Raw genomic sequence first — 27,363 nt, forward strand, 5'->3', positions numbered from 1 at the left:
AATATAGCAAAAATAAAACTGATTCTGGCTTGTCCCCCTCTGGAAGAAAAGCTTTTTCATTCATGAGCTTTTGGTAATTCTTTTCACTGTAGGTACAGAAAATTAAGAGTTAGGAAAAGAAAACTGCATTGTTCATCTCCTCATCTATTCCTGTTGAGGTACACAATAAATAAGAGCATATGTGAAGAAATTCATGAAAGATGAGCATTATGGGGAAAAAATACTATGCATGGATTTTCAAATATTTTGCACCAAAATAAACTTACCTTCTAGATTTCTAAAAGCCGTTTTGAAGTAGGATGAACTGCCTGTTGCTTCTTGATGACTGTTGCTTTGCAGGTTTGTTTGTGTTTGTACTGTAATCATTTCCTGCTCTTGTACTTATGTGGGATGGCTCCTCCTGAAGTTCTGGGCGGCAGGGGGAACAGGATAATTTCCTTACTGTCACGGCTCCTGAGCAGCCTCCTTTTTTCTGTTTATAAAAAGTTAAAAAAATATAGCCTTTGTAAGGCTTTTTCTGGCTCTCTATACACACCCCCTCCTCCCCTGCTCCCTGTACATCTGAATCCTGTATTTCTTTTTTCCTGTCCAGAAAAATCTAATCCTAGCTGTTTTCTTCCTTGTGCAGTGTAGTTAGGGAAGTCCTGAGAGGGAGCCAGCAGTGGAAGTTCATAGTCAGTCAGAGGGCACCAACTTCAGCACCTCCAGCACCCCCCCACAGGGCTCCTCACAGGTCAGCTGCTCTTCTCAGAAAGAACTGCCAGGCTTTTCATTGATTCTTCCCCGCTTGGTGATCACGTCCTCTGCTTCCTTGTTTCCATATCAGTGTCACACAGCTCTTACAGCTCTTGGTGGTTTCCTCCCCTGTTTGTAGTTTGGGGTTCTCCAGCATACTTTTTTTTAGAAAACTTTTATTTAATAAATATAAATTTCGAAAGTACAACTTTTGGGGACTGGCGCTGTGGTACAGCAGGTTAACGCCCTGGTCTGAAGCAGCTAGTCTGAAGCACCGGCATCCCATATGGGCGCTGGTTCCAGACCTGGCTGCTCCACTTCTGATTCAGCTCTCTGTGGTAGCCTGAGAAAGCAGTAGAAGATGGCCCGAGTCCTTGGGCCCTGCACCCAAATGAGAGACCCAGAAGAAGCTCCTGGCTCCTGGCTTCAGATTGGCACAGCTTCGGCTGTTGTGGCCAACTGGGGAGTGAACCATCGAATGGAAGCCCTCACTCTCTCTCCTTCTCCATCTCCCTCCTCCCTCCCTCTCTCTCTCCTCTCTCTGTGTAACTCTTTCAAATAAATAAATAAATCTTTAAAAAAAAAATAAAGTACAACTTTTAGATTATAGCGGCTTTTCCCTCCATAGCCACCCTCCCACCCGCAAACCATCCCATCTCCTACTCCCTCTCCCATTCCATTCTTCATTAAGATTCATTTTTAGGCTGGTGCCACGGCTCACTTGGCTAATCCTCCACCTGCGGTGCTGGTACCCCGGGTTCTAGTCCCAGTTGGGGCGCCAGGTTCTGACCCTGTGCTCCTCTTCCAGTCTAGCTCTCTGCTGTGGCCCGGGAAGGCAGTGGAGGATGGCCCAAGTGCTTGGGCCCTGCACCTGCATGGGAGACCAGGAAGAAGCACGTGGCTCCTAGCTTCAGATCGGCGCAGCATGCCTGCTGTAGCAGCCATTTGGGGGGGTGAACTAATGGAAGGAAGACCTTTGTCTCTGTCTCTCTCTCTCAATGTCTAACTCTGCCTGTCAAAAAAAAAAAAAAAAAAAAAAGTATACCTTGAGGCCAGCGCTGTGGCATAGTGGGCTAAACCTCTGCCTGCAATGCACGCTTCCCATAGGGCCCTGCCTCAAGTCCCAGCTGCTCCACTTCCAATCCAGCTCTCTGCTATGGTCTGGGAAAGCAGTAGAAGATGGCCCATGTCTTTGGGCCTCTGTACCTGCATGGAAGAAGACCCAGAAGAAGCTCCTGGCTTCAAATCAGCCCAACTGGCCCTTGCAACCATTTGGGGAGTAAACCAACAGATGGAAGACCTCTCTCTCTCACTCTCTCTGTGTCCACACCTCTCTAACTCTGTCTTTCAAATCAATAAATAAATATTCTTTGAAAAAAAAAAAAAGTATACCTAGCTTTTCTCTTCCTTCTTTCTACTCCCAAGACAATTTGGGGAAATGTGTAGTGTTTTTGGCTACACAAATATTTTATCATTAAGTTTCATTTTAAATTTTAGAATAGGAAAATATATTGTCCATAGCAACTATGAGAGCTTATCTAACAGAAATCAAATCAGTTGGAGAAGTAAGATTTATATACAATCTTATTTGTACCATGCATATTTATGAAATGTAATAGCAAAGTTTAAGAGTATTCTTGGATCCAAGGTCTTTAAAAACACATCTATTTTTTGAGTTTTGGTTACTACTTCATTAGTAATAAAGTAAAAATTACTTTCTTTATATGAGATGTTGACGTTTAAATCATGTACAACCCACTATGCATGAAAATATTACTGTTCACTCCTGCTTCCGTTAGAATCTTCAGAGCATGGACATTGTCTGTTCTGTCTGTGTGCTTTTTAAATTGACACTCATCACCAGCACCAAGTATGTGCATAATCTTCAGTTTAGGTAAGTAATTCCGAGGGGCTGAGACTCTGGTTGGAGGAGAAAAGTATGCATATTTCACTTACTGTTTCTCACAATCTTTACAATTATTAATGAGTATTAAAATTACTAATGAGTATTTTAACCTTTTGTGTTTTATAGAGACTGTCATTAAATAATGACATATTTGAGGCAAACTCCGATAGCGATCAGCAGAGTGAGACAAAAGAAGACACTTCCCCAAGGAAGAAAAAGAAAAAGTTAAGGCAGAGAGAAGAAAAAAGCCCAGAGGATCTGAAAAAGAAAAAAGCAAAGACTGGGAAACTAAAAGATAAATCCAAACCAGATCTGGAGAGTTCCTCCGAAAGTTTAGTTTTTGATTTAAGGACAAAGAAAAGAATTTTGGAAGCCAAAGAAGAATTAAAAGAACCTAAAAAGGCAAAGAAAGATGAAATAAAGGAAACTAAGGAATTAAAAAAGGTTAAAAAAGGTGAAATGAGAGATTTAAAGACTAAAATAAGAGAGGATCCCAAAGAAAACAGAAAAACAAAAAAAGAGAAATCTGTTGAATCTCTGTCTGAGTCTGAGTCGATTGTAATTAATGATTCTCCTCTTCAGGAAGACAACAATGAAGAGTTAGTTTCTGACAACAGAGATGAGGAACAAAATAATAAAAACGCAAAAGATGCAGGGGGGCAGGATGGAGTACAGGAGATTGTTTTTGAGAAACAGGTAGATGGCACTTTAAGTGCTGAGGAGGATACTGATAATAGAAGCAGAAGGAAAAAAAAGAAACCAAGGAAGACTGAGGATCCGAAAGAGAGCAAGAAGCTAGAAAACAAGAGTGTTTTCTCCGAGAAGAAAACCCTTCCTAAAAAGCCAAAGAATCAAGACAAGGGCAGAAGTACCACAGAGTTGGACAGACTGACACCTGTGTCTGCCCAGACTCACAAGACTTCACGGTTAGCCGAGGAGGAGAGAGGCCTCAGGTCCTCCGACTCTGCTGAGGAGGTAAGGGTCACAGGGAAACCCGAGAGTCCAGAAGGACTGCCAGCGACTGGCGCAGGCACCAGTAAGAAAAGGCGCAGTTCGGACAGTGTTTCTTCAGGGATTAGCATTGCTACTCCTTCTACTCACTAAGTGCTGAAGCTCTTCTAGCCTTGTGGCTCCCACGTTATCTCTGAGTCTTCAACTTTGTTTTTAGTAATTATGAGAAAATTAAAGGTTAATTTGTGAACAGAAGTCAGATTTTTTTTAGAGGTATTCAGATAATAGCATTGTCAGTGAAGCCTATCAGCTTTTCATATCCTATTTGGTATTTTTCCCTCTTAAGAACGTTTACTTTAAGTCTTTTAACATTTTTAAATGTTTACTAATTTATTATTTTCACATACTTGAAAGGCAGAAGAGGGGCTGGTGCCGTGGCTCACTTGGTTAATCCTCCGCCTGCAGCGCTGGCATCCCACATGGGCGCCAGGTTCTAGTCCCCATTGCTCCTCTTCCAGTCCAGCTCTCTGCTGTGGCCCGGGAGGGCAGCGGAGGATGGCCCAAGTGCTTGGGTCCCTGCACTCGCTTGAGACAACGAGAAGAAGCACCTGGCTTCTGGCTTTGGATCGGCGCAGTTCTGGCCATAGTGGCCATTTGGGGGGTGAACCAACGGAAGGAAGACCTTTCTCCCTGTTTTCTCTCTCTCACTGTCTATAACTCTGTCAAAAAAAATTTAAAAAAGGAAAAGAAAGGCAGAATTCATCTGCTGGTTTACTTCCTAAGCCCGCAACAGTCAGGGATAGGTCAGGCTGATGCCAGAGCCAGGAACTGCATTCAGGTGTCTCATGTGGTTGGCAGGGGCCCAAGCACTGAAGCCATCATCTGCTATCTCCCAGAATAGATTAGCAGGAAGCTGAATAAGAGTGGAATAACTGAGACTCAAACCAGCACTCCCATATGGGTGTTGGCATCCCAAGCAATGACTTTTATTTTTAGATTTGTTCATTTATTTGAAAGACAAGTTATAGAGAGGCAGAGACAGAGCAAGAGAGAGGTCTTCCATTGGCTGATTCACTCCCCAGCTGGCCGCAACAGCCAGAGCTGGGCCAGTCCAAAGCCAGGAGCCTGAAGCTTCTTCTAGGACTCCCACACAGGTGCCAGGGCCCAAAGACTTGGGCCATCTTCTACTGCTTTCCTAGGCTATAGCAGAGAACTAGATCGGAAGTAAAGCAGCCAGGACTCGAACCAGCACCAATGTAGATGCTGGTGCTGCAGGTGGTAGCTTTACCCCCTATGCCACAATGCCCCCCCCCAAGTAGTGACTTAAAGCACTGCACCACAATACCCACCCACAAGTCTTTTAATTCTTATAAACCATATTTAATATACAGTTCATCCCATTATTTTTACATGAGTTTTTCAAAATGAAAATATTTTGCAAATTATGAAAGTAGGTGTATATTCAGTATTTGTCGAGGGCTATAAAAAGATCAGTTTAACTTTTCATCCATTATTCACACTTTTCTTTCTTTCTTTTTAAGACTGACATTTATCTGAAAGGCAGAAAGAGAAAGAGACAGTGATCTTCCATCTACTGGTTCACTCCCCAAATGGCTACAACAGTTAGGACTGGCTAAAGTCAGGAGCCTGGTACTCCAACCAGGTCTCTCATGTGGGTACATGAGCCCAAGCATTTGGGCTCTCTTCTGCTTTCCCAGGCACATTAGCAGGTACCTGGATCAGAAGTGTAGCAGCCGAGATTCAAACCTTTGCTCATATGGGATGCTGGTGTCGCAGGCAGTGGCTTAACCTGCCACACCACAACACTGGCCCCATTATTCACATTTTCTAGAATTTATCTTAAGGAAGTCTCTTTTTTTAAAGGCCTATAAAGCTATGTATAAAAAGATACTTAGGGCAGTATTGTCTTCACTGGTGAAAAACTGATAGCAATTTGTTAAGCCATGGAGGAAAATGGTTTATAGCCATTGGAACACTAATTATGAGGTCAGTGTAGCAAATGGGAACATTTAGAAAATGTGATTGAAGAAAGCCATGCATACATATGAACACAGTCATGTAAACTCTGCAGTGTAAATAAAGAATGAATATGTGAGGATCAGAAAGGGGAAGATAGAGAAATAAAATACTCATACTTTACTTGGTTGATAAGAATAGGTGGAATTTTTTTTATTTTTTTACAATCAGTTTTATCTTTATAATGTTTTTGATAGTGAAATTCTTTTTTTCTAATTAAAGATTTATTTTATTTATTTGAAAGAGTTACTGAGAGAAGGAGAGAGAAAGGTCTTCCATCCACTGGTTCACTCCCTAAATGGTTACAACAGCTGGAGCTGAGCCAATCCGAAGCCAGGAGCCAGGAGCTCCTTCCAGGTCTCCCACATGGGTGCAGGGGCCCAAGGACTTGGGCCATTCTCCACTGCTTTTCTAGGCACATTAACAGGGAGCTGGATCATAAGTGAGGCGGCTGGGACTTGAACGAGGTTCCATATGGGATGCCAGGGCTGCAAGCTGGGGCTTTAACCCACTGCACCACCATGCTGGTCGCTGGTCATAAAATTCCTAAAAGAGAGTAGGGTAACTGGTTTTGGGTTTTCAATTAGATGGTCTGTAAATCATCTTATGGTAAAGAATAATCCTAATTGTGGAAGCAGTTAAAGTCACAAATGACCAGTGATCATGAGCCATACTACAGAAAGGCAATCATTGATGCCATTAGAGACCTTTAGTTTAGTTTTCAAATATAGAGTTCAGCTGTTCATACATTTTTTTTTTGCTTATAAAGTTATTAAAAAGTTCTTAAAAATTTATATTAAGAAAGCAGGTTCATGCATTTCATATACACAATAACATAATTTTGATTTTGTAGTCACAGGCTTAGTCCTTCACTAAATAAAGACTTCTACAAGTAGTCCTCATCTATTCCTGTTTTGGATCTTAAATACATCTTTTTCAGGAGAAAGAGACCCAAAAAAATGAACCCAAAGAAAAATATCAAAAAAGGCATGATTCAGACAAGGAAGAGAAAAGCCGAAAAGAGCCAAAGGGATTAAAGAGTGAGTGTAAATACCAATGTTTTAGCATTTATCTTGCCATTTTATGCAAAAGTATCTGTCTAACCATTGTTAAGAACTGGGAGTTTTGTTCACGGAAGACTTTAAGCAGCTATGTAAGTTTGTTACATAACAGTTTACATTCTTTCTTTAATAGATTTTTTTCTTCCTATTCACTTGTTCTTCCTCCTTTTCAGTGTGATACTAGAACGGATTAGAATTTTTTTGACAGGATTAGTAATAGTAAATATGACTTTTATAGTGGGTGCTAAATAAAACTTGTATTTTTAAAATGTCATTTGTGTAAGTACCAAATACGCATTTTGGGTCAATTCAAGATAGGATAATTCAGAATCCAAATACATGTTAATACTGGAACAGGTATTTCATTTAAATATCACTGTTACAGTGTTTGAGTGAGCTCCAGCAGATAAATACTTAGTTTATGGACCAAAAGTACTTAAAGCACAGGTTCTCTTGGAAGTAGTGATTCTAAGGGGTGGGTAATTTCCCTTGGGCTTTCTCCTGCGTGCTCTATCTAACTGAAGTAATATTAAGAGTAGGCTTTGTTCTAAGCCTAACAGGGGCTTGGCAATAATAGCAGGTAATGGAAGTTCAGAAGGAGCAGTGGCTGTTTCAATGGGTCATGTGTCAGGTGACTGTATTTTAAAGACTCTTTCTGCTCAAAACAAAATCTTAAGGACCTACCATTCAACAGAGTTATTGAAGATTCAAAATACTATGGAACTGGACCTGGCTCGTCACCTTTTTCTTCTGTTTCAATGTCAAATTGTGAATGAAACACCCTTACATAGAACTGCTTGTCCCATTCATGGTGGAACTAGCAAGGAGTCTGTTTTTCAAGACACCCTGCTAATAGAAACTATTTGCCGTATACCCAGACTTTGTAATAGAGTTATTCTTAATTTTGTTCTCTTTTTGAATTATTACACTAGGCCTAGTGTTTTGCCATTTTTCCACTTTGATTTTTAGTTTAAAATTGACATCATGTAGAATTTTACCAGCTGCAGCAATGCTCTGATTGTACAAGCTCCAGCAGGCAGTTGTAGCCAGGCAGCAGTAGGAAAGTTGGTGGTATGACTGGGGTCATCTGCAGAAGGCCTGTGTCACAGCTAGATGTGTTCAGAACAACTGATTAAGACTCAATTTTAAATATTAAGCAGACAGAAGAAAGACTGGTAGAAGTGGTTTGTAACTTTGATAGTAAATCTTGATCTTGCTTTATAAGTATATATACATATATATATATATGTCTTAGTAAAAGCTAAGAAAATATGTTTAACACTTACCATATTTTCTTTTGTGTCTCAAACTTCCCATCAATTTAATTTTCTCACCAGCATTTAAGGAAATTAAAACTGCATTTGATTTATTTAAAAAAACTCCAGAAGAAAAAAATGATGTTCCTGAAAATAGTCGGAAAAAAGAAGAACTACCACTGGATTGTAAAACCACAGAAGACCAGAAAACCAAGGAAAACAAGCAGTCAATGAAAGAGAGGAGGAATACAAGAGAAGAAACTGATACTTGGGCACACATTGCAGCAGAAGGGGATCCAGAGGTTTTGGACAGTGTGTGCCACTCAGACGAGAACCTGGGTGAGTCTGTGTGGGAGAGTTTTGAAGGATGGTGCAGTACATTCTTTTGTAATTCTGATCACAAAATGAGAAAATAATGGAATAGAAGACTTTTTTTTTTTATCTTGACCAAGCAACTATTTTTGAAGGCTTTGGTCACCGGATCAAACATTTTCTGAGTTGCTAACATTTGCTGAAGCAAATGTATAAGATTTCTGATTTTGTACCTGACTTTTCATTGCCACCAGCCTATATGTCTTTCTAGATTTCAGAAAGTTACACACAAAAAATTTATTACAAGCATAGACGTGTATATATATATATATATATTTTGCCCTTTTAACTTTACAGTAAATAGTATTTATTAATAAATTTATAGTGTAAACCCTGTCCAGAGGGCTTTGGAATCAACTGAGAAGAAGGGAAGGACTTGATATAGAATGATTGGCAGTAGGGAGTAGAAACTAAAAGGGTACTTAGGTATTTATAACTAGGACAGAATAAACCAAAGATGTTAATAGGATCAAACTTTGTATTGAAAAGACTAACGAGTTTCTGGCATGGGTGAGGGGAACAGTATTTCAAATAGAATAACACATGCATATTGTGTACAAATGAAAAAATTCAATAGGGAGTTTCTTGGGATAGATTGAAAACTGAAAGTGGGAACTTTCCCAGAAAATGCAATTTCACAAAACTGAATGAAAAATTGTAACTTAGCATGAAATAGTAATTGAAATGCTTCACAAATTTAACACCAGGCCCAGAGGGTTTTATATGCAAGTGCTACCAATCTACATCTTCCTCAGAATATACAACATTAATTTTTTCTGACACCATTAATACCAGACAAAAACTGTGAATGGAAGGAAAATGACAGGCCAAATTCACAAATTCAGGTGCTTGAGGCCTGCGATGTGGCACACCAGGTTAAGCCACTCTCTGCAGTGTCACGTTCTCCATACCAAGAGTACTGGCTCATGTCCCTGCTGCTCTACCCTGCTGTTGTGCCTGGGAAAACAACAGAAGATGCCCTAAGTACCTGGGCCCCTGCCACCCACATGGGAGAGCCAGATGGAGTTCCAGGCTCCTGGCTTGGCCTGGCCCAGGCCCCTGACAGCTGTTGCAGCCATTCGGGAAATGAACCATGGATGGAAGATCTCTGTTACTCTGCCTTTCAAATAAAATAAATCTTTCTTTTTTGAAGGATTCAGATCCCAGACAATAGCAAACTGAATCAGATTCCTTTTTGTTTATTTCATTTTGTAATCTCTTACAAACAAGTTTGGTTTTCCTTAGGAATTGTTTTGGTGGAAGTAGTTTTTTGTTTTTTGTTTTTTGTTTTTTTTAAGATTTATTTATTTATTTGAAAGGCTAATAAGTTAGAGAATCTTCCATCTGCTGGTTCACTCCCCAGATGGCTGCAATGGCCAGTGCTGGGCCAGGCTAAAGCCAGAAACGAAGAGCTTCATCTGCCACCTGGGCCATCTTCTGCAGCTTTCCTGAGGCCATTAGCAGGGAACTGGACCAGAAGTGGGACATCCAGGACTTGAACTGACACCCATGTGAGATGCTGGTATCACAGGTGATGGCTTAACCCGCTATACCACAACAGCAATTCCCAAGGTGAATGTTATTTAATAGCACTTTTTTTAAAAAACCTGTTTATTAGTCTAGGCTTTCATTTTTCTTTATTTTTTAAAAAAAGTATTTCAGAAGGAGAGCTCCCATTTGTAGGTTTGCTACCCAAATGACCACTAACAGCTGAGGCTGAGCTAAGCCAAAGCCAGGAGCTAGGAATGCAATCCAGGTTTCACATGTGGGTGGCAAGAACCTAATTACTTGAGTTACATCTGCTGCCTCCCAGGGTCTACAATAGTGGGAGCTGGAGTCAGGAGCTAGAACCCAGATACTCCAGTATAGGATTCAGGCATCTTTAACTGCTAGGCTAAATGTCTGACCCTGAATATCATTCTTGCTTTTATTTTTATTTTCTTTTGTACATTTATTTATAGTTTAAAAGGAAGAGTGTGACAGAAGGCGACAGAAAGATCTTCAACTACTGGTCCACTCCTGAAACAGCCACGATGGCTGGGGCCGGGAACCCAGAACTCCATTTGGGTCTCCCACATGGGTAGCAGAGGGTCAAGTACTTTGGCCATCTTCTGCTGCTTTCCCAGGCACATTAGCAGAGACTAGAAAGGAAGCAGAGCAGGCAGTACTCACACTAGTGCTTCATTATAGGATGCTTGCATTGCATGTGGCAGTTTAACCCACTGTGCTGCACCCCATTTTTTTTTTTAAAGTTAATTTATTTTATTTGAAAGTCAGAATTAGAGGAACAGAGAGACAGAGGTCTTCCATCTGCTGGTTCATTCCCCAAATGACCACAATGGCTGGGGCTGGGCTGGGCATAAGCCAGGAACCAGGAGTTCATCCAGGTCTCCCATGTGGGTGCAGGGGCCCAAGCACGTGGGTCATCCTCCACTGATTTTTCCAGGCACATTAGCAGGAGATGGATTGGAAGTGGAGCAGCTGGGACTTGAATTTCTACCCATAAGGGATGCCATTGCTGTAGACCAGGGCTTTAACTCACTGTGCAAAACTGCCAGCCCCTGGCTGCTCCACTTCTGATCCAGCTCTGTACTAACAGCCTGGGAAAAGAAAGGGAAGATGGCCCAAGTGTTTGGGCCTCTAACATCGATATAGGAGACCCAGATGAAGTTCTTGGCTTCTGGCTTCAGCCTGGCCCAGCAGTGGCATTTGCAGCCATCTGGGGAATGGACCAGTAGATCGAAGATTTTCTATCTCTCTCTTCCCCCATCTCTGTAACTCTGCCTTTCAAATAAATAATTTTTTTAAAAGACAGAATCTAGAAACTATGAGTAAAGAGAACTTTGAGTTGATAAACAGCATTAAGCCTGTAGCAAACATCTTTTGTAATGGTGAAACATTTTTCTTAGATCAAGTCCAATACAAGGATACCTTGTGTCACCACTAATCCAAAAGAATCTACGAAGAAATTATTAGAAATACTGAAAGCTCAGCATGGTGGCTGGATATAAGATAAATACACAAAAATCAGTTGTCCAAGTATTTTCTATCTACATACACATTTCTACATAATAACAAATAGACTTATTAAAAGCATTTTCAAAAGCAGCACATTTACTAAGAATATTATTCATAAAAGGTAAAACAAGACCTGTATGGAAAAAATCATGAAGATTTCCTAAAAATCACTAAAATCAACATATATACTATTTTTACTAATAGGCAAACAATTTTACTAATCTGTCATTTTCTTCAAACTGTTTAGTGGCATCACTGCAGTTCCAACCAGAATCCTAATTCTAAAATTTGTGTGGAAAACTCAGGAAAAGCCAAAGCTAATTATTACAGTAACAATAAAATTGACTGTATAAAACTGTAGCAACTGAGGTAGGCATTTGAGACTGTATTTAAGATGCTGCTTGGTAGGGCCAGTGCTGTGGCACTGCAGGTTAAATCCCCGGTCTGCAGGCTGGCATCCCCTATGGGTGCCGGTTCCAGTCCTGGCTGTTCTACTTCCAATCTAGCTCCCCACTAATGCACCTGGGAAAGCAGTGGAGGATGGCCCAAGTGCTTTTGGGCCCCTGTACCCACATGGGAGACCTGGAAGAAGCTCTTGACTTCTGGCTTCTCCCCGGCCCAGCCATTTGCGTTGCAGCCATTTGGGGAGTGAACCAGCATATGGAAGACCTCTCTCTCTCCGTCTCTACCTCTCTCTGTAACTCTGCCTTTCAAATAAATAAAATAAATCCTTAAAAAAAAAAAAAAAGTTGCTTGGGACATTTGTATCCCACATTGATGTGCCTGGGGTCAAGTCCCAGCTTTGCTTCCTCAGATCCATCTTCCTATTAATGCCTGTCCTGGGAGACAGCAGGTGATGGGTTCCTGCCACCTAAGAAGGAGACCTGCATTCTGCCTCTCAGATTTTTTTTAAAGAAGGAAAGACCCATTTTTATAATGACTTATTAGAAGTAAAGTTTTGGTTAAGACACCACACATTTAATAAATAGCATTTTTTTTTTTTTTCCACTCCTGAGAAATGTGTTAATAAGGCTATTGTGTGTTCCAGATGGCAGGCAACAGATTTTGAGTTTGGGCATGGACTTGCAGTTGGAGTGGATGAAATTGGAAGATTTTCAAAAGCACCTTGATGGGGAAGATGAGAATTTCACTATTGCAGATGCAATTCCAAGTAGTGAGTAGTTCTGAAGTTTTAGAAATCCTTTTCTCAGAAAGTCCAACATGGGAAGCGGGATACACAGCAGACTCATAGAATGGCAGATGCCCTAAACAGTACTCTGGCCTCAGAATCAGCCCTTAAGGCATTCCAATCTGGCTAAAAAGCCCATGAGAGTTTCTCAGGCATGGAAAGCCAAGACACTGTGGCAAAAAAAAATCACCTACATGAAAGATTATTGTGAGTGAGATCCCAGTGGAAAGAACGGGCCATCAAAGGAGGTACCTTTCTCTGAAGGGAGAAGAGAACTTCCATTTTGCTTATGACCTTGTATCTAAATAAGGTTGGAGTTTGTGAACTCTAGAGGCTTCCATAGCCTTGGCAGCTCATGACAAGAGCCTTGGGTGATTACTGACGTCATAAATAAAAGTGGCACTTGTTAAATCAACAACGGGAGTCACTGTGCACTTACTCCCCATGTGGGATCTCTGTCCTTAATGTGTTGTACTATGAGAATTCACGGTGAAACCAGTCTTCAAACAGTACTTTATACTTTGTGTATTTGTGTGGGTGCAAACTCATGAAATCTTTACTTAATATATACTAAGTTGATCTTCTGTATATAAAAATAATTGAAAATGAATCTTGATGAAGAATGAGATGGGAGAGGAAGTGGGAGATGGGATGGTTACAGGTAGGAGAGAGGTTATGGGGGGATAAGTCGCTATATTCCAAAAGTTGTACTTTCGAAATTTACTAAATGTTAAAAAAAGAAATCCTTTTCTCAGAACTGGTAATACAAAACCTAATTTCTCTGCTCTTTGATTTTAGATTTGTTGAGAGATGCTGTGAAAAATGGGGATTATATTACTGTAAAGGTTGCACTTAATTCAAATGAAGAATACAACCTGGACCAAGAGGTAGTATGTCTTTGAAGATATCATGAAAGGAAGATAGAAAGTAGTTCTTTTTAACAATTCAGTTTTACTTTTCATTTCCTTTTTTAAATTACAGAAGTAATACGTTTACTTTATAAAATCTGAATTTCACTGTAGAACAGTATGAACATACAGCTTCAGTCCCTGTAATTCCAGGCTCCACTATGACCACAGGTGGAGTTCTGACCTGTCTGGCTTTCCTCTGCTACATCAAGGAATGAGGGTGGCTCCCTCCTCCACGTACCTGTTTGTGTTTCTTAGAGTGATTGCCCATTGACAGCAATTTCCTGTGTTTCTAATGAGGACTTTTTTCATGGTGATACCTAATTTTTCAGTTTTCTTGTAAGTTTTCAGTTTTGTGTTTTTAGTCCTTATTGTTTAGAGGATAGTGACCTTTTTCATGAATGACACTTATTTGTCTTGCTTAGAAAGCATATTTTGGCTTTTGTTTGGGGTTTATTAGGTTTAGTCTTTTGTGATTACAGTTCAAAAATTGTTGGGATTTTGATTAAAATTGCGTGAAATATATAGATTAGTTTGCCTAAGAATTAATATTTTCATTTATATCTTGTCTTACATATAGAACATAGCTCAGCTCTTCATCTTTTTGATTATTTTTTAAGGCTTATTTATTTGAAACAGTTGGTGGGGGGAGGGGGAGAGAGAGAGAGAAAGAGACAGACAGAGAGAGAGGCTGCAATGGCCGGGAGTGGGCCAGGCTAAATCGAGGAGCCAGGAGTTTCTTCCAGGTCTCCCATGTGGGTGCAGAGGCCCAAGAACTTGGACCATCTTCTGCTGCTTTCCCAGGCCATTAGCAGTGAGATGGATCAGAAGAGCATCGGTACCCATGTGGGATACTGGCACTGAAGGCCATGGCTTAACCTGCTGCGCTATAGCACAAGCCCCTCAGCTGTTCATCTTTAAATAAGGGTTTTTTTCTTCAGAGAGATCTTGCTTATTTCTTTTCAGTGTACAAGGGTACTTCAAAATTCATGGAAAATGCTTTTCATGGTGGGGAGCAGGGGTTTCAAAATTTTTGTACCCAATTTAATTCAAGTTCTCCACAAACTTTTTTTTTTTTTTTTTAACGATTTTATTTGAGAGGTAGAGTTACAGACGGTGAGAGGGAGAGACAGAGACAAAGGTCTTCCTTCCACTGGTTCACTCCCCAGATGGCTGCAAAGGCCAGAGCTGTGCTGATCTGAAGCCAGGAGCCAGGTGTCTCTTCCTGGTCTCCCCCATGGGTGCAGGAGCCCACACACTTGGGCCATCTACTGCTTTCCCAAGCCACAGCAGAGAGCTAGATTGGAAGAGGAGCAGCAGCTGGGACTAGAACCGGCACCTATATGGGATGCCAGCACTGCAGGCGGAGGATTAAACCACTGTGCCACAGCGCTGGCCCCTCCACAAACTTTTTGAAGTATGCTTGAATTCCTATAGGTTTTCTGATATTTTGTTATCTTACTGTGGTTATTAGGGTCTTTTTTCACTCTCTTTTCTAACTTTTATATGGTCATAGCTGCTTCTCACTGTGTGTTGCCTCTTAATGAAATTCCTTTAACTCTGATCATTGTGAAGCCACTTGCTTTAGATTTTCTAGTTAGAAAATTTGAACCTTTGCTCCCAAAAAATTTACTGTTCATTTTATATCTTGCAAACATGTTGATATGCCTTAGAACTTAACACAGGAATATTGAAAAATTTCTCAACATATAAAAAAACAGTCCAAACATTTTTAGTTTCTGATTATTTATTAGGATAATGTAATGAAAAAGCAAAGCAGATGCCTAAATCAATGCATTTTAGTGATTTCACATTGAAGTATCTTAGGTAAAAAGACTTGGTTCTGAAATTGTTCTGAATGAAAATTAACAAGTTTTTCTCTTTAATGAAACCAACCAAGGATTCCAGTGGGATGACACTGGTCATGCTTGCTGCTGCAGGCGGGCAAGATGACCTCCTGCGACTCCTCATCACCAAAGGAGCCAAAGTGAACGGGCGGCAGAAGAACGGAACCACAGCCCTCATCCACGCCGCGGAGAAGGTCCGTGACTTGGCTGCTCTGCTGTCAGCGTCCCGGTGACGTGATTCCATAGTGAAGTGTGGTGCCCTTGGTGGGGTTTTAATCATCAGGACCAGTTTGTAACCAAATTTCCAAAATGTGATTGGTCCTGTTGCAACTAATTTATCATGAAAAGGCCTCTGAAGTAGCTACATTAATTTCAGTTTTAGATAATTTCAGCATCTTTTCTGACTGAAATTCAGTATTTCTTTTGGTCCATGATTTGAAATATAGTTTCTAAAAGATTTATTTATTTGAGATGCAGAGTTACAGACAAAAAGAGGAGTCTGCCATCTGCTGGTTCATTTCCCAAATGGTTGCAACAACAGGAGCTGGGCCAGTCTAAAGCCAGGAGCTTCTTCTGGGTCTCCTACATGGGTGCAGAGGCCCAAGAACTTGGACCATCTTCTGCTGCTTTCCCAGGCCATCAGCAGGGATATTGACTGGAAGTGGAGCAGCTGGGACTTGAACTGGTGCCCATGTGGGATGCCAGTATTGTAGGGGAAGGCTTCACCTACTATGCCACATATTTTTAAAGGAGCTATGTTCAAACCTCAGGTGGTACTTGCTGGCGTTAGGATATGAGAACACTGGCCAGCAGTCACTCTCTTGGGAAACAATTTATTGAGTATTTTTCCTGATGAACAAAAATTTCATATGCATTTTAAAAGTGGGTTTGTTTATTTTAATAGAACTTTTTAACAACAGTGGCTATTCTTTTGGAAGCCGGAGCTTTTGTCAATGTCCAGCAGAGCAGTGGTGAGACTGCACTCATGAAGGTGAGTCCTGTGTGTACTATCGGTGGGGAATCATGGGGCACTTGCCACAGCCAGGCCCAGCGTGGAGGACAGGACAGCCTCTGGAACCCAGCACCTGGCAGATAAGCAGAAGAGGTGGCCACAGAGCAGCCCTTAGGGCTGGGTGTGGTCCGTACTATGATTTAGAGCAGGCACAGAAGTACCTCTGAGCTCAGCCTAGTGAGCCCAGGGCTGTGTCTTAAAAGGACACACAGGTCAGTGGGTGGTTGGGGTTGGGTGTGTCAGGAACTGGAGCAGGACAGGAAACCGTAGTTCTGGCAGATGCAGAGACCCGAGAGCAGGAAGAGAGCTGGCCAGCAGTAAAGGCTGGTTTGCAGATACCTATAATTATTTATTCATGTATTTGAGAGGCAGAGGGAGTTTCCATGTGCCTGAGATGAGGGAAAAAAGCTCTGAGCTGGGAGCCTAATCCAGGTTTCCCACATGGGTTGTAGGAACCTAAACACTTAAGCCATCATTACTGTTCTAGGGTCTGGTCCTCATTAGCAGGGAGCTGGAGCCAAGAACAAATGCATTTTTCTGATATGGAATGCAGATCTTAACTGGCACCTTAATTGAGAAGCCAGAGGCCCACCTTGCAGATATTTTGAATGGAAGGTTGGAGCCCTCACTGCCCCATACATTGCTGTCGCCCCTTCCTGTGTGAGTTTTGCATTTGCTTCCCTTGAGTCCCAGCTCAGTCCTGCTCTGTGGCAGCTCTCAGTTCGTGGCCTAAGGTGCTGTTAGGACATAGGAGATGCAGACCCCTGCTGGGAGAGGTCCATCTTCCTGTCTCTTCCCAGGAAGGCGGCTTTCTGTCACCCCTGCCTTGAGCATGTCTGTGAGGTCCCAGTCTGTCATGAGTAGGCAGAGTAGGCCTGGCACTCAGTCTGGTCTCTTTTTTTTAAGATTTTATTTATTTATTTAAGAGGTAGTTACAGACAGTGAGAGGGAGAGACAGAGATCTTGCATCCGCTGGTTCACTCCCAGATGGATGCATTGGCTGGAGCTGTGCCAATGCGAAGCCAGGAGCCTCCTCCAGGTCTCTCACATGGGTACAGGGGCCCAAATACTTGGGTCATCTTCTGCTGCTTTCCCAGGCCAAAGCAGAGAGCTGGGTTAGAAGAGGAGGAGCAGCCGGGACTAGAACTGGCGCCCATATGGGATGCCGGCACTGCAGGCAGAGGATTAACCCACTGCACCACAGTGCCGGCCCCTCAGTCTGGTCTTTGATTCTGTTCTGCAGGCCCAGACCACCTGCCCCTGACCTCTGGCCACACTTGGAATGTAAACTTCACTCACTTTGGTTCACGGAAATGCTGACCGTTCAGTAGAGTGAGCTTGGCTTTTTAAAAATCTGATTCTGTTACTGGTGTCCGTGTGGAGAAAAGGGGGCTCCTCAGAGTCTCCTCTCAAACATCGCCAGGTCCATCTGGATAGCAGATGCCTGCACGTCTCTGCAGCCAGAAGGGCACGGGGCAGGGTCCACAGCCTACAAAGGAACTGGGAACTCCCCCTAAGGGCAGCAGCACAGGGTGGCTCAGGAAGGCCTGGTGTTTGTCTGTCTTGGGATTTGAAAGATCCTTTTTGAAATTGCCCATTTCTTGAAGATTCAGCCACTGAAGTTAATCAAACACAGTACAGAGGATCTGTGCCATTCTCTGAATAAAAAGGAGCACAACACCTGGTTGGTATAGCAAACCACAATACCTGCAGAAGCCGGACCCCAAGTTTTCTTGCCCCTCCTCATTCCCCCTTCCCAGAGAACTGCCAGGAGTATATGGAGAAAGAGACCAACTCTGATTGGTAGGATCATAGTTCACAGTTAAATAATCATTGCTGTTTCCCTCCCCGACCTAGGCCTGTAAAAGAGGAAATTCAGATATTGTACGACTTGTAATTGAATGCGGGGCAGACTGCAACATTTTGTCAAAGCATCAAAATAGTGCTCTGCATTTTGCAAAGCAGTCCAACAACGTGCTTGTGTATGACTTGCTGAAGAACCACTTAGAGACGTAAGTATGAGGTGACTGTGCCATGGTTAAGGCACAGATTATTTGAACACACCTGAATAGCCTATATAACTTCTCAGGAAAAGATTAAGTGCAAATCCTGATGGATTTCTGTTCCCAGATCACAAATTTACTAAGTGCATTTAAATGATGTTCAAAATTATCAAAATCTTAGAAAATTTCAAAGTGAACACTGGTATATCTAGGAATATGTTTAAAAATCTTAAGTCCGCTCTTATTTGGTTAACAGACACTTTCTTAGACCCGTGTAAACTTTTTTTTCTTAATAGACTGTACAGCAGTTTTAGTTTCATAGCAAAATTGAGTGGAAGGTATAGAGATTTCCCAAATGCCCCATTCTTGGTACACATACAGCAGGTCTTTCGAGTGTCCCACACTTGCAGCACATCTGTGACAATCCAAGAACGTATGCTGACACATCATCACTAGAGTTCCTAGTTGGCGTGGGGCTCCCTCGAGGTGTTGCACATTCTGTGGGCTTAGCGAGTGTATGTTGACATGTATTGCCATCTGCAGTTCACTGCCTGAAGAATCCTCTGTATTCCATGCAATCACTGGCAATCACTGATTTTTTGTTTTAACCATCTCCGTAGTTTTGCCCTTTCCAGAGTAGCTGGAGTGAGAGATTATTTGGGCTTCTCAGATTAGTTTCTTTCTGCTAGGAACAGGCAGATAAAGTTCCTTCCATGGCTTTTCATGGCTTGATGACTTACACTAATATTCTGTTGTCTGGATATACTGTAGTTTATTCAAGTTATTCTCTAAATTAGACTTCATTCTATTACAAGTTCATACTTAATAACACAGATGATTCAGTGTTTTTTAATTACCTGAGGATTCTTTTGGCAACATTGCTCAGAAATTACAGATGGTAGCTCACTCTAGGCAGGTGCTTACTGTTCATGTGACAGGAGTCCTCGCGTAGGCCAGCTGGGGGCAGTGGCCACTCTCCTCTCCTGGTCTTCTTTACTTAGGAAATGACTTGGATCTTCATATCTAGAAGATGATTACTCCAATTCCAGGCGTAGCATCCACATTCTAAGCAAAAATTAAGGTAAATTTTAGACAAGAGACATAAAAGGCAAAGGCCAAAAAAGCACTGCCAGCCTCCAACCAGGCACATGGCATGTGGTACTGAAGAATTCTAGGAAGCCACCTGTCCAGTCTCCTATACACAGAGCCAGCCAGGTCAGCCACCAGCCTTCCTGGTTTGCCCAGGACAGAGGATCAGAATTTCTGATTTTCTGTGCAGTCAGCTGGGGTCATGTAGACAGCACGAGGAAGACTTGCCCTCTTGGAATTTCAGGTTCAGTGAGAGGACAGCAGTAAGATGCTAGGTGCTATAGAGAAACAGAGCAGGTAAGTAGGTGAGGGCAGAGTTCAAGTCTTTTTTGTTTTTCCTTCCCAAGTTTGCTTATTTGAAAGGCAGTGTGTCAGAGGAGAGAGGGAGAGATTGATCTATCGATCAATCAATTGCTCTTCCAATCAGCTGGTTCACTCCCCAAATGGCAATAATAGCAAAGTGTCCAGGAGCCTTGGACTCCATCTGGGTTTCACACACCCAAGCCTTGCCTTCCCAGGCACATTAGCAGGAAGGCGGGAAGTATACTAGCTGGCACTCTAGTATGGGATGCTGACATCATAAGCGGCACCATAACCTGTCCACTCTACCACAGCCTAGCCCCTTGATTGTCAAAGGTTGACCTGGGAAGGCCACATTGGTATTCAACAGTCTAATGATTGATAGCTGAGGTCTTTTTCTAATGTTATTAACCATTTTTCCTGTCCTGTCTCATCAGACTCTCAAGAGTGGCTGAAGAGACAATAAGGGATTATTTTGAAGCTCGCCTTGCTCTGCTAGAACCTGTTTTCCCAATAGCATGCCATCGGCTCTGTGAGGGGCCAGATTTTTCCACAGATTTCCATTATAAACCCCCACAGAACATACCAGAAGGTAAGCCTCTACACAGGACCCATTCTTTGCACAAAACCTAAGGAAATAATTACAACGAGAGTTAGCAGGGGCATGCTAACAAACGTTAGCATGGTGCAGCAGCTGAGCTGAGCTGCTGCACGGGATGCCCGTGTCCCCCATCAGACTGCCTGCCTTGAGTCCTGACTGCTCTGCTTCTGATGCAGCTTCCAGATAGCGGGCCCAGCACTTGGGTTCCTGATACCCATGCCAGAGACCCAGATGGACTTGCAAGCTCCTGGCTTTGGAGCTATGGGCCCTGGCTATTGTAGGCATTTGGTAAGTGATGCAGCAGATGGAAGATGTCTCTGTTTCTCCCTCTCCATCACTCTACCTTGAAATAATGAAGAAAATAAACAGCACAACTGTTCTGGTGAAGAAAGTGACATATTAATTAAAGAAAAAATAGCCTTGGTGTTTAGTGAACTTGGCATTAAAGAATCCTGATTTGTTGCATGGACTATTTACATAGTGCATGTGCACTTCCAGTTGTGAGCACCAGCAGCAGTAAGCATATCAGCTGACAATACCTCTTACTTGCTGTGCCTTGCACAACTGGCCTACTCAATTTTATTCTACACGAGTACCATGTCTGCATCTACCAGAAGTTTTATTTATATGAAATCTTGCTAGAAAAAGATGCCCTGTCCCTGTCATCCTCAACCCAGTGGATTTTCCTCAGAGGACGCCCTGAGGTCTAGCCCTTGTGAGTATCCGCATTCTCCTTGGTAAAGCTTTAGGCAGCAAGCACACAGACATTTTACATATACAGACCTTGGCTTCCTCAGGGGCTGTTAAAAAATTTTGTCAGCCAAAGATGTATTTATTTTAAAGGCAGAGTAAGAGAAGACAACATGGGGGCAGGCATTGTGGCGAAGCAGTAAAGCCCACCATATGGGCACTGGTTAGAGTCCCAGCTGCTTCACTTCCAGGCCAGCTCTCTGCTGGGAAAGCAGAAGATGGCCCAAGTGCTCGGGCTTCTGCACCCATGTGGGGGACCCGGAGGAGGCTCCAGGCTCCTGGCTTTGGATCAGCCCAGCTCTGGCTGTTGTGACCATTTGGGGATTGGGCCAGCAGATGAAGGGCCTCTCTCTGCCTCTCTGTAACTCTGCTTTTGGAGTGAATAAATAAATCTTTAAGAGAGAGAGAAGGCCGGCGCCGAGGCTCAATAGGCCAATCCTCCGCCTGCAGCGCCGGCCACAGTGGCCATTGAGGGGTGAACCAACAGAAAAGGAAGACCTTTCTCTCTGTCTCTCTCTCTCACTGTCCACTCTGCCTATTAAAAAAAAAAAAAAAAAAAAAAAAAAAAAAAAAAAAAAGAAGACAGAGAAATCCCTGGTTCACTCCCCAAATGGCTGGAGTTTGTAACTCCATCCAAGCCTACCAGGGGCCAAAGTAGTTACTCCTTTTCCAGGCATACTAGCAGGGAGCTGGATCAGAAATGGATGCTGGTGTCACAAATGGCAGCTTAACCCAGAGTGCCACTGTGCCTTGTTGGCTGGAAAGAAAATTATAGTGAAACAGCTCTTAGCAATTTAATTAGAGTCCCTTATGTCACTTTCTATGAAATACAAATATTTAGGTCAAGAGTAAAACTGACTAACAAACTTAGATCTAACTCATTTTGACTGGGAGAAATACAAACATGACCTTAAGAGAATCTTCTGGGTTTCACTGTAGACCCCAGTCCCCATTTGGGCTACCTGCTCCTCTGCCTGGCCTGTAACAGCCTACTCTGGGAAAACCAGCCTTGGACTCCATTTGCTTTTTCATAGTGAGGTTTGAGTGCAAGACAGTTAAGACAGTCCCTCCATCCTGATCCTTGTGCTCTCCTGTGATCCTTAGTGCTCTCAGCAGGGAAGTTGCATTGCCAAGCTAGAAGAAAGAACCCTTTCTTCCTGGGGGGTCTCTCAAAGTTTCTTCTTGATAACTGGCCGAGATCACTATTTGATCAAAGTCTAGATTTTTTTTTTTTTTTTTTTTTTTTTGACAGGCAGAGTGGACAGTGAGAAAGGTCTTCCTTTGCCGTTGATTCACCCTCCAATGGCCGCCACGGCCGGCGCACCGCACTGATCCGAAGGCCGGAGCCAGGTGCTTCTCCCGGTCTCCCATGCGGGTGCAGGACCCAAGCACTTGGGCCATCCTCCACTGCACTCCCTGGCCATAGCAGAGAGCTGGCCTGGAAGAGGGGCAACCGGGACAGAACCCGGCACCCCGACCGGGACTAGAACCCGGTGTGCTGGCGCCGCTAGGCAGAGGATTAGCCTATTAAGCCGCGATGCCGGCCAAAGTCTAGATTTTTAACATGACTTTGTTTTCAAAGATGAATTTCATGGGGCCGGCGCTTGGCACGGCAGGTAAAGCTACCGCCTGCAGTGCTGGCATCCCATATGGGTACTGGTTTGTGTCCCAGCTGCTCCACTTCTGGTCCAGGTAGGTGCTATGGCCTAGGAAAGCAGTACAAGATGGCCCAAGCCCTTGGGCCCCTGCACCCGTGTGGTAGACCCTGAAAAAGCTCCTGGATTCAGATCAGCTCAGCTCCAGCCATTACAGCCATTTGGGAGAGTGAACCAGCAGATGGAAGAATCTCTCTGCCTCTCTATAACTCTGCTTTTCGAATAAATAAACCTTAAAAAAAAAGATGAATTTCATGTATTTGGGATAAAGTTTCACACTGTATGCTAACACTCAAATAAAGGGAGGGCAGGCATCCCAAGCAGTGGTATAATGTGCTGTGCCACAACACCAGCTGTGACAGCAACTTTTAGATACAGTTACACAAAGTCTTTCTCAGGAGCTATCATAGGGACTTGGAGGAAAATGGCTGTGGCTTTGAAAACCGCCAGGTGACAGACACACACTGAGAGAAACTGGGAGTCAGGGTGGGTGGGTGAGCCAGTCTGCTTAGGGCACTGGTAATAACCTTCCATTTCCCCTACTCAGGCTCTGGTATCCTGCTCTTTATTTTCCATGCAAACTTTCTGGGTAAAGAAGTTATTGCTCGGCTCTGTGGACCATGCAGTGTACAAGCTGTTGTTCTAAATGATAAATTTCAACTTCCTATTTTTCTGGTAAGATTTTCAGTAGTTTCTGAAGTATAGGTCACTTAATTTTCAATTAATACTCATTCCATAATTGATCCAGTGACATACTCAAAGCCAAATTTTCCTGAATTTTCTAAGTGTTTCTAAATGTTTGGTTTTTTTGAATATAAATTCTTAGGGCTCAAGAAATATAAATTGGAAACATAGTCCAATTTTAAATATTATGCTTAACATTGGTCATAATTATGCTGACTTCTAGTGCATAATTAATCTATTTGTATAAGTACATTTTAATATCATAAAATTTTTTCTCTAATATTTGAACACATCCCTTTTTTGCCACTTTTAGAATTCTTTCCTTGGGCTAAATTCAGCAAAATTAAAGAGTATATGGACACTACTGCTGTGTATGTTCTGACTCCAAAGATTTATCTGGATTTTGTTGGAGAGAAAAGAATTTATACCATATTGACTCATATAAAATTTAAAAAGTGATTCTTTTCTATCATTAGAGTCTTAGTAATTTCTTGTGCCTGTTTAAAATCATTATTATAGTCTAGATGTAGCAGTTCATCTTAAAAATACTGCCTTTTTTCTGTCTTTTCCACTATAGGATAGTCATTTTGTTTACTCATTCAGCCCTGTTGCGGGCCCCAATAAACTCTTCATAAGGTTGACGGAAGCACCCTCAGCAAAGGTGAAAATCCTTTCTTCATACTGTTTTCTCAAATTGTTACGCCAGGTTATGTTATCATTAGAAAAATGTCACAGTGTTCCTTCCTCCTGCCAAGTACAGTGTGCACACATGTACTGGAGACAAGTATGCCAGGGTGGTGATGCTGGGTACACTATAAAGCCCAAATGTAAATAATACGGGAAGATCAGGGCCAAGAGCAGCTCTCCAGCTGTGTTGAGTCCTGTGCTGGGCTTTCAAGTAGTATTGCCAGATGGTCACTGATGTCTCTGTGACAGAAAGCTCGACTGAAATACTATCCGATAATAGCTATTGAATGACCTCAGTCATAAACACGTGCAGTTTTTATTAAAATCACAGTAACTGTGATGTGAACTGATAACCAAGTCAGTCACTCCGGCTATTGCTGACACACGCTGCTTCTCTCTTCCTAGGTCAAGTTGCTGATAGGTGCATACAGAGTGCAGCTGCAGTGACCCCATAAGAAGGACTGGATGAAGTTCTCAGTTGCACCCCTAAATTCTATCTTGGGAGCAGTTTGGAATTCTTCTGGCACATCTTTCAAATGTCAGGTTTCATCTGTAAACCCCTTGGAATTTTAGCCTGTCATCTATTATAGTTTGTAAGGGGGCATGGTGGCTCTAATATGTTATAAAATACAGATGTAAGTATGGGTGACATATTTGGAAACTTCAACAATGTGTCCAGACTGCATATTTGATTTTTTCCACAATGTGGAATGATATACATGAGGATTATTTAAGAAAATGAGTTTTTTATTACTTGAAATTTTCTACTAGCCCTGGTGAATTTCTGTGCTTAAAAAGAAAAAAAAAAAGCTATGTGTAAAGTAGCTGATCAAAACAAGAGAGGCATGTTACAGGCAATTTACTGAATAAATGTGGATTTGCTGCCCCAAAGGATGACTAATCCCATCCAACATGGTGATGGGAGGGAGGTCTCCACACATGACCTTATCCTTTCAGAAGGTAACAAGGGTCTAAGAAGCAGCAAGAATGTAAACAGGACATAATAAAGCTTAAAGAGATCTGCTTATTCTCAGACTAAATAATTTTGAAATGGTAGCTCCTGTGCCTGTCTGCAGCACTCACTGAGCCTTTGCTGTGCTGGTGCTGTGTCATATCAACAAACAAGTTACTGCCTCTGTAGGTGACACCAGAGGTGTCATCCTTGGTCCATCCTTCCACTGAGGTATTTGGCAAATACACATGAAGCCCCTTCTGGATTAAGGAAGTTTTCTGAGTGCAACATTATGGTAGATCCATTGTGTACACATATCAAAGAACCATTTTTACTGAACAGCCTAAAACTGCCTTTTCCTATGCATTTCTCAATAAAAGACACTTCATATTTCGAGCTTCAGGATTCCAATGTGGGCACTGACTGTGTGGTTTACTAGCTCAATGATGGCTGCAGTAGACTTTTTCAACTAAACTGAATCATGTAATAGTACTGACTGCGTTTCATAGGTTTCAGGGGGGCTGAGCTGGAAACTCAAGAAGATTTGAGTTAGTAATAGTGCAGGTCAGAACACTAAGTGAGCCAGTAATCTTCAACTGGATAAAAGAATGAATTTTTAAATGCATGCCTTATCAAGAAAGCAGAACTAAGATATACATTAAGTAGAAAATTTATAGTTCCTTTAAGAGTTTAGACAGAAATACAGAAGCTGTGGAAAGATAGCATACCACAAAGATTACAGGTGTTCCCTGAATAACAATGTGTCTACTAGGAATACAACAGAGCCATGCAATTGAATATAGTTTTTTAGCTCTATCACTTAGCTTCTGGACAGCAAGGTAAAGCCCGTGTCTGAGTGGGTAAGTAAAAGTATGGAAGTGGTGGAATTGCTGCTTTCTTATGGATGGCAAGGACCTGAATAAGCTAGACACTCTTGCCTCCAGAACTGTTCCTTGCTGGTGTGCGGATTCTCTGCTGACCTGCGATTCTGTCAGGCACTGTACCTAGTGCTGTTTATATGGGCGCCGCGTTCTAGTCCCGGTTGCTCCTCTTCCAGTCCAGCTCTCTGCTGTGGCCCAGGAGGGCAGTGGAGGATGGCCCAAGTGCTTGGGCACCTGCACCTGCATGGGAGACCAGGAAGGAGGGCCTGGCTCCTGGCTTTGAATCGGCGTGGTAACAGCCGTAGCAGCCATTTGGGGGATGAACCAACAGAAGGAAGAACTTTCTCTCACTCTCTGTAACTCTACCTGTCAAATAAATGAATAAAAATTCTTAAAAAAAAAAAAAAGTATGAGCCTGATTCCTCAGGATAGCAAAACAGTTCTCAAGCAGCACCAGCAGATTTACAGATTTGCTTACAACTGTAGGTCAAGGCCAAAGCAATCCTCTTGTCCAGTAAAGGTAGAAAGAATTTTCAACTTCTATCCTGATCCTCTTCACCCACTAGCCTAGGAGGATCAGAGGTCGGTATCTGAAGCTTTCTAAGTCTTTTTACACGTTTTACATTTCTGAACAAACATCCTAATGTTTGGGACCCTGCCACCCACATGGGAGACCAGGATTGAGTTCCCAGCTCCTAGATTTAATATGGCCCAGACCTGGCTGTTGTGGCCACTTGATGATGTGTTTCTGTTAACCTTCAACTAAATAAATCCTTAAAGGGGGGAGGTGGAGATCCCATCCTCAGGCAACAGATGTGGCCTGTGAATATGATTTCTTAGCAAATTCCTAGATGATAATGCTGGGTTAGGTGCCAGGTATGGGAAGCATAGCACAAGATTAATTCTCTAGAACTGGGTAATAGTATACAAAATAGCTCTTAAGTTTTACACTGCACCAGGTCAAAATATTTTTAATTTCCTCAAAAGTACAGAATCATCAGGGCTTCTCAAACAAGATGTAGATAGAAACCCTGGAAGGTCTTGTTAATATGGACATTCGGATTCTATAGGACTCTGTCCTACTTGGAGCTGCTGCATTTCCAAAAAGTTTTCAGTGCTGCCACCCCTGGTCCCCACCATCATATATGTAGCAGTATGACATTTATCTTCACAAGATCAAATGGCTTAAATTAATACTTTCTGGATCCATTAAGATGGAATTCTGTTGAAAAGATTACAATAATGAAATGTTCCCATACAATTTTATATTGTGTGCCTAATGAAAGAAAAGGAAATGTGGGTATCCTCTCAAACAGCTGGACAGCAGAAGAAGCAATGCACCTAGTCACCTATCATTGACATGATTTTATATTCTTATACTTTGAAGATTTATACACTAATCTTTTTAAGTTTGGGGATCATTAAAGACCATAGGGTACTTTTTTTTCTTTTTTTTTCTCCTCTTAGTC

At 42.3% G+C, this 27,363-nt stretch overlaps 1 protein-coding gene across 2 annotated transcripts in view; it reads left to right on the plus strand.

Moving 5' to 3' along the window:
* Window positions 1-26,301, plus strand: part of MPHOSPH8 (M-phase phosphoprotein 8) — a 37,836-nt gene extending 11,535 nt beyond the window's left edge. Inside the window, exons 3-14 of one of the 2 annotated variants that reach the window (XM_008259952.4) lie at window positions 2,768-3,616; window positions 6,570-6,669; window positions 8,028-8,285; window positions 12,385-12,510; window positions 13,324-13,412; window positions 15,334-15,474; window positions 16,185-16,271; window positions 18,150-18,304; window positions 20,122-20,276; window positions 23,238-23,365; window positions 23,952-24,035; window positions 24,467-26,301. In XM_008259952.4, coding sequence (XP_008258174.1) covers window positions 2,768-3,616; window positions 6,570-6,669; window positions 8,028-8,285; window positions 12,385-12,510; window positions 13,324-13,412; window positions 15,334-15,474; window positions 16,185-16,271; window positions 18,150-18,304; window positions 20,122-20,276; window positions 23,238-23,365; window positions 23,952-24,035; window positions 24,467-24,508 — 2,214 coding nt within the window. In that variant the 3' untranslated portion in view covers window positions 24,509-26,301. The remainder of the gene's footprint in view (window positions 1-2,767; window positions 3,617-6,569; window positions 6,670-8,027; window positions 8,286-12,384; window positions 12,511-13,323; window positions 13,413-15,333; window positions 15,475-16,184; window positions 16,272-18,149; window positions 18,305-20,121; window positions 20,277-23,237; window positions 23,366-23,951; window positions 24,036-24,466) is intronic. The other variant, XR_011378893.1, reaches the window with a different exon arrangement.
* The last annotated feature ends 1,062 nt before the right edge of the window (window positions 26,302-27,363 follow it).

Source organism: Oryctolagus cuniculus, chromosome 9, assembly GCF_964237555.1.
Source record: "Oryctolagus cuniculus chromosome 9, mOryCun1.1, whole genome shotgun sequence".
NCBI classification, from domain to species: domain Eukaryota; kingdom Metazoa; phylum Chordata; class Mammalia; order Lagomorpha; family Leporidae; genus Oryctolagus; species Oryctolagus cuniculus.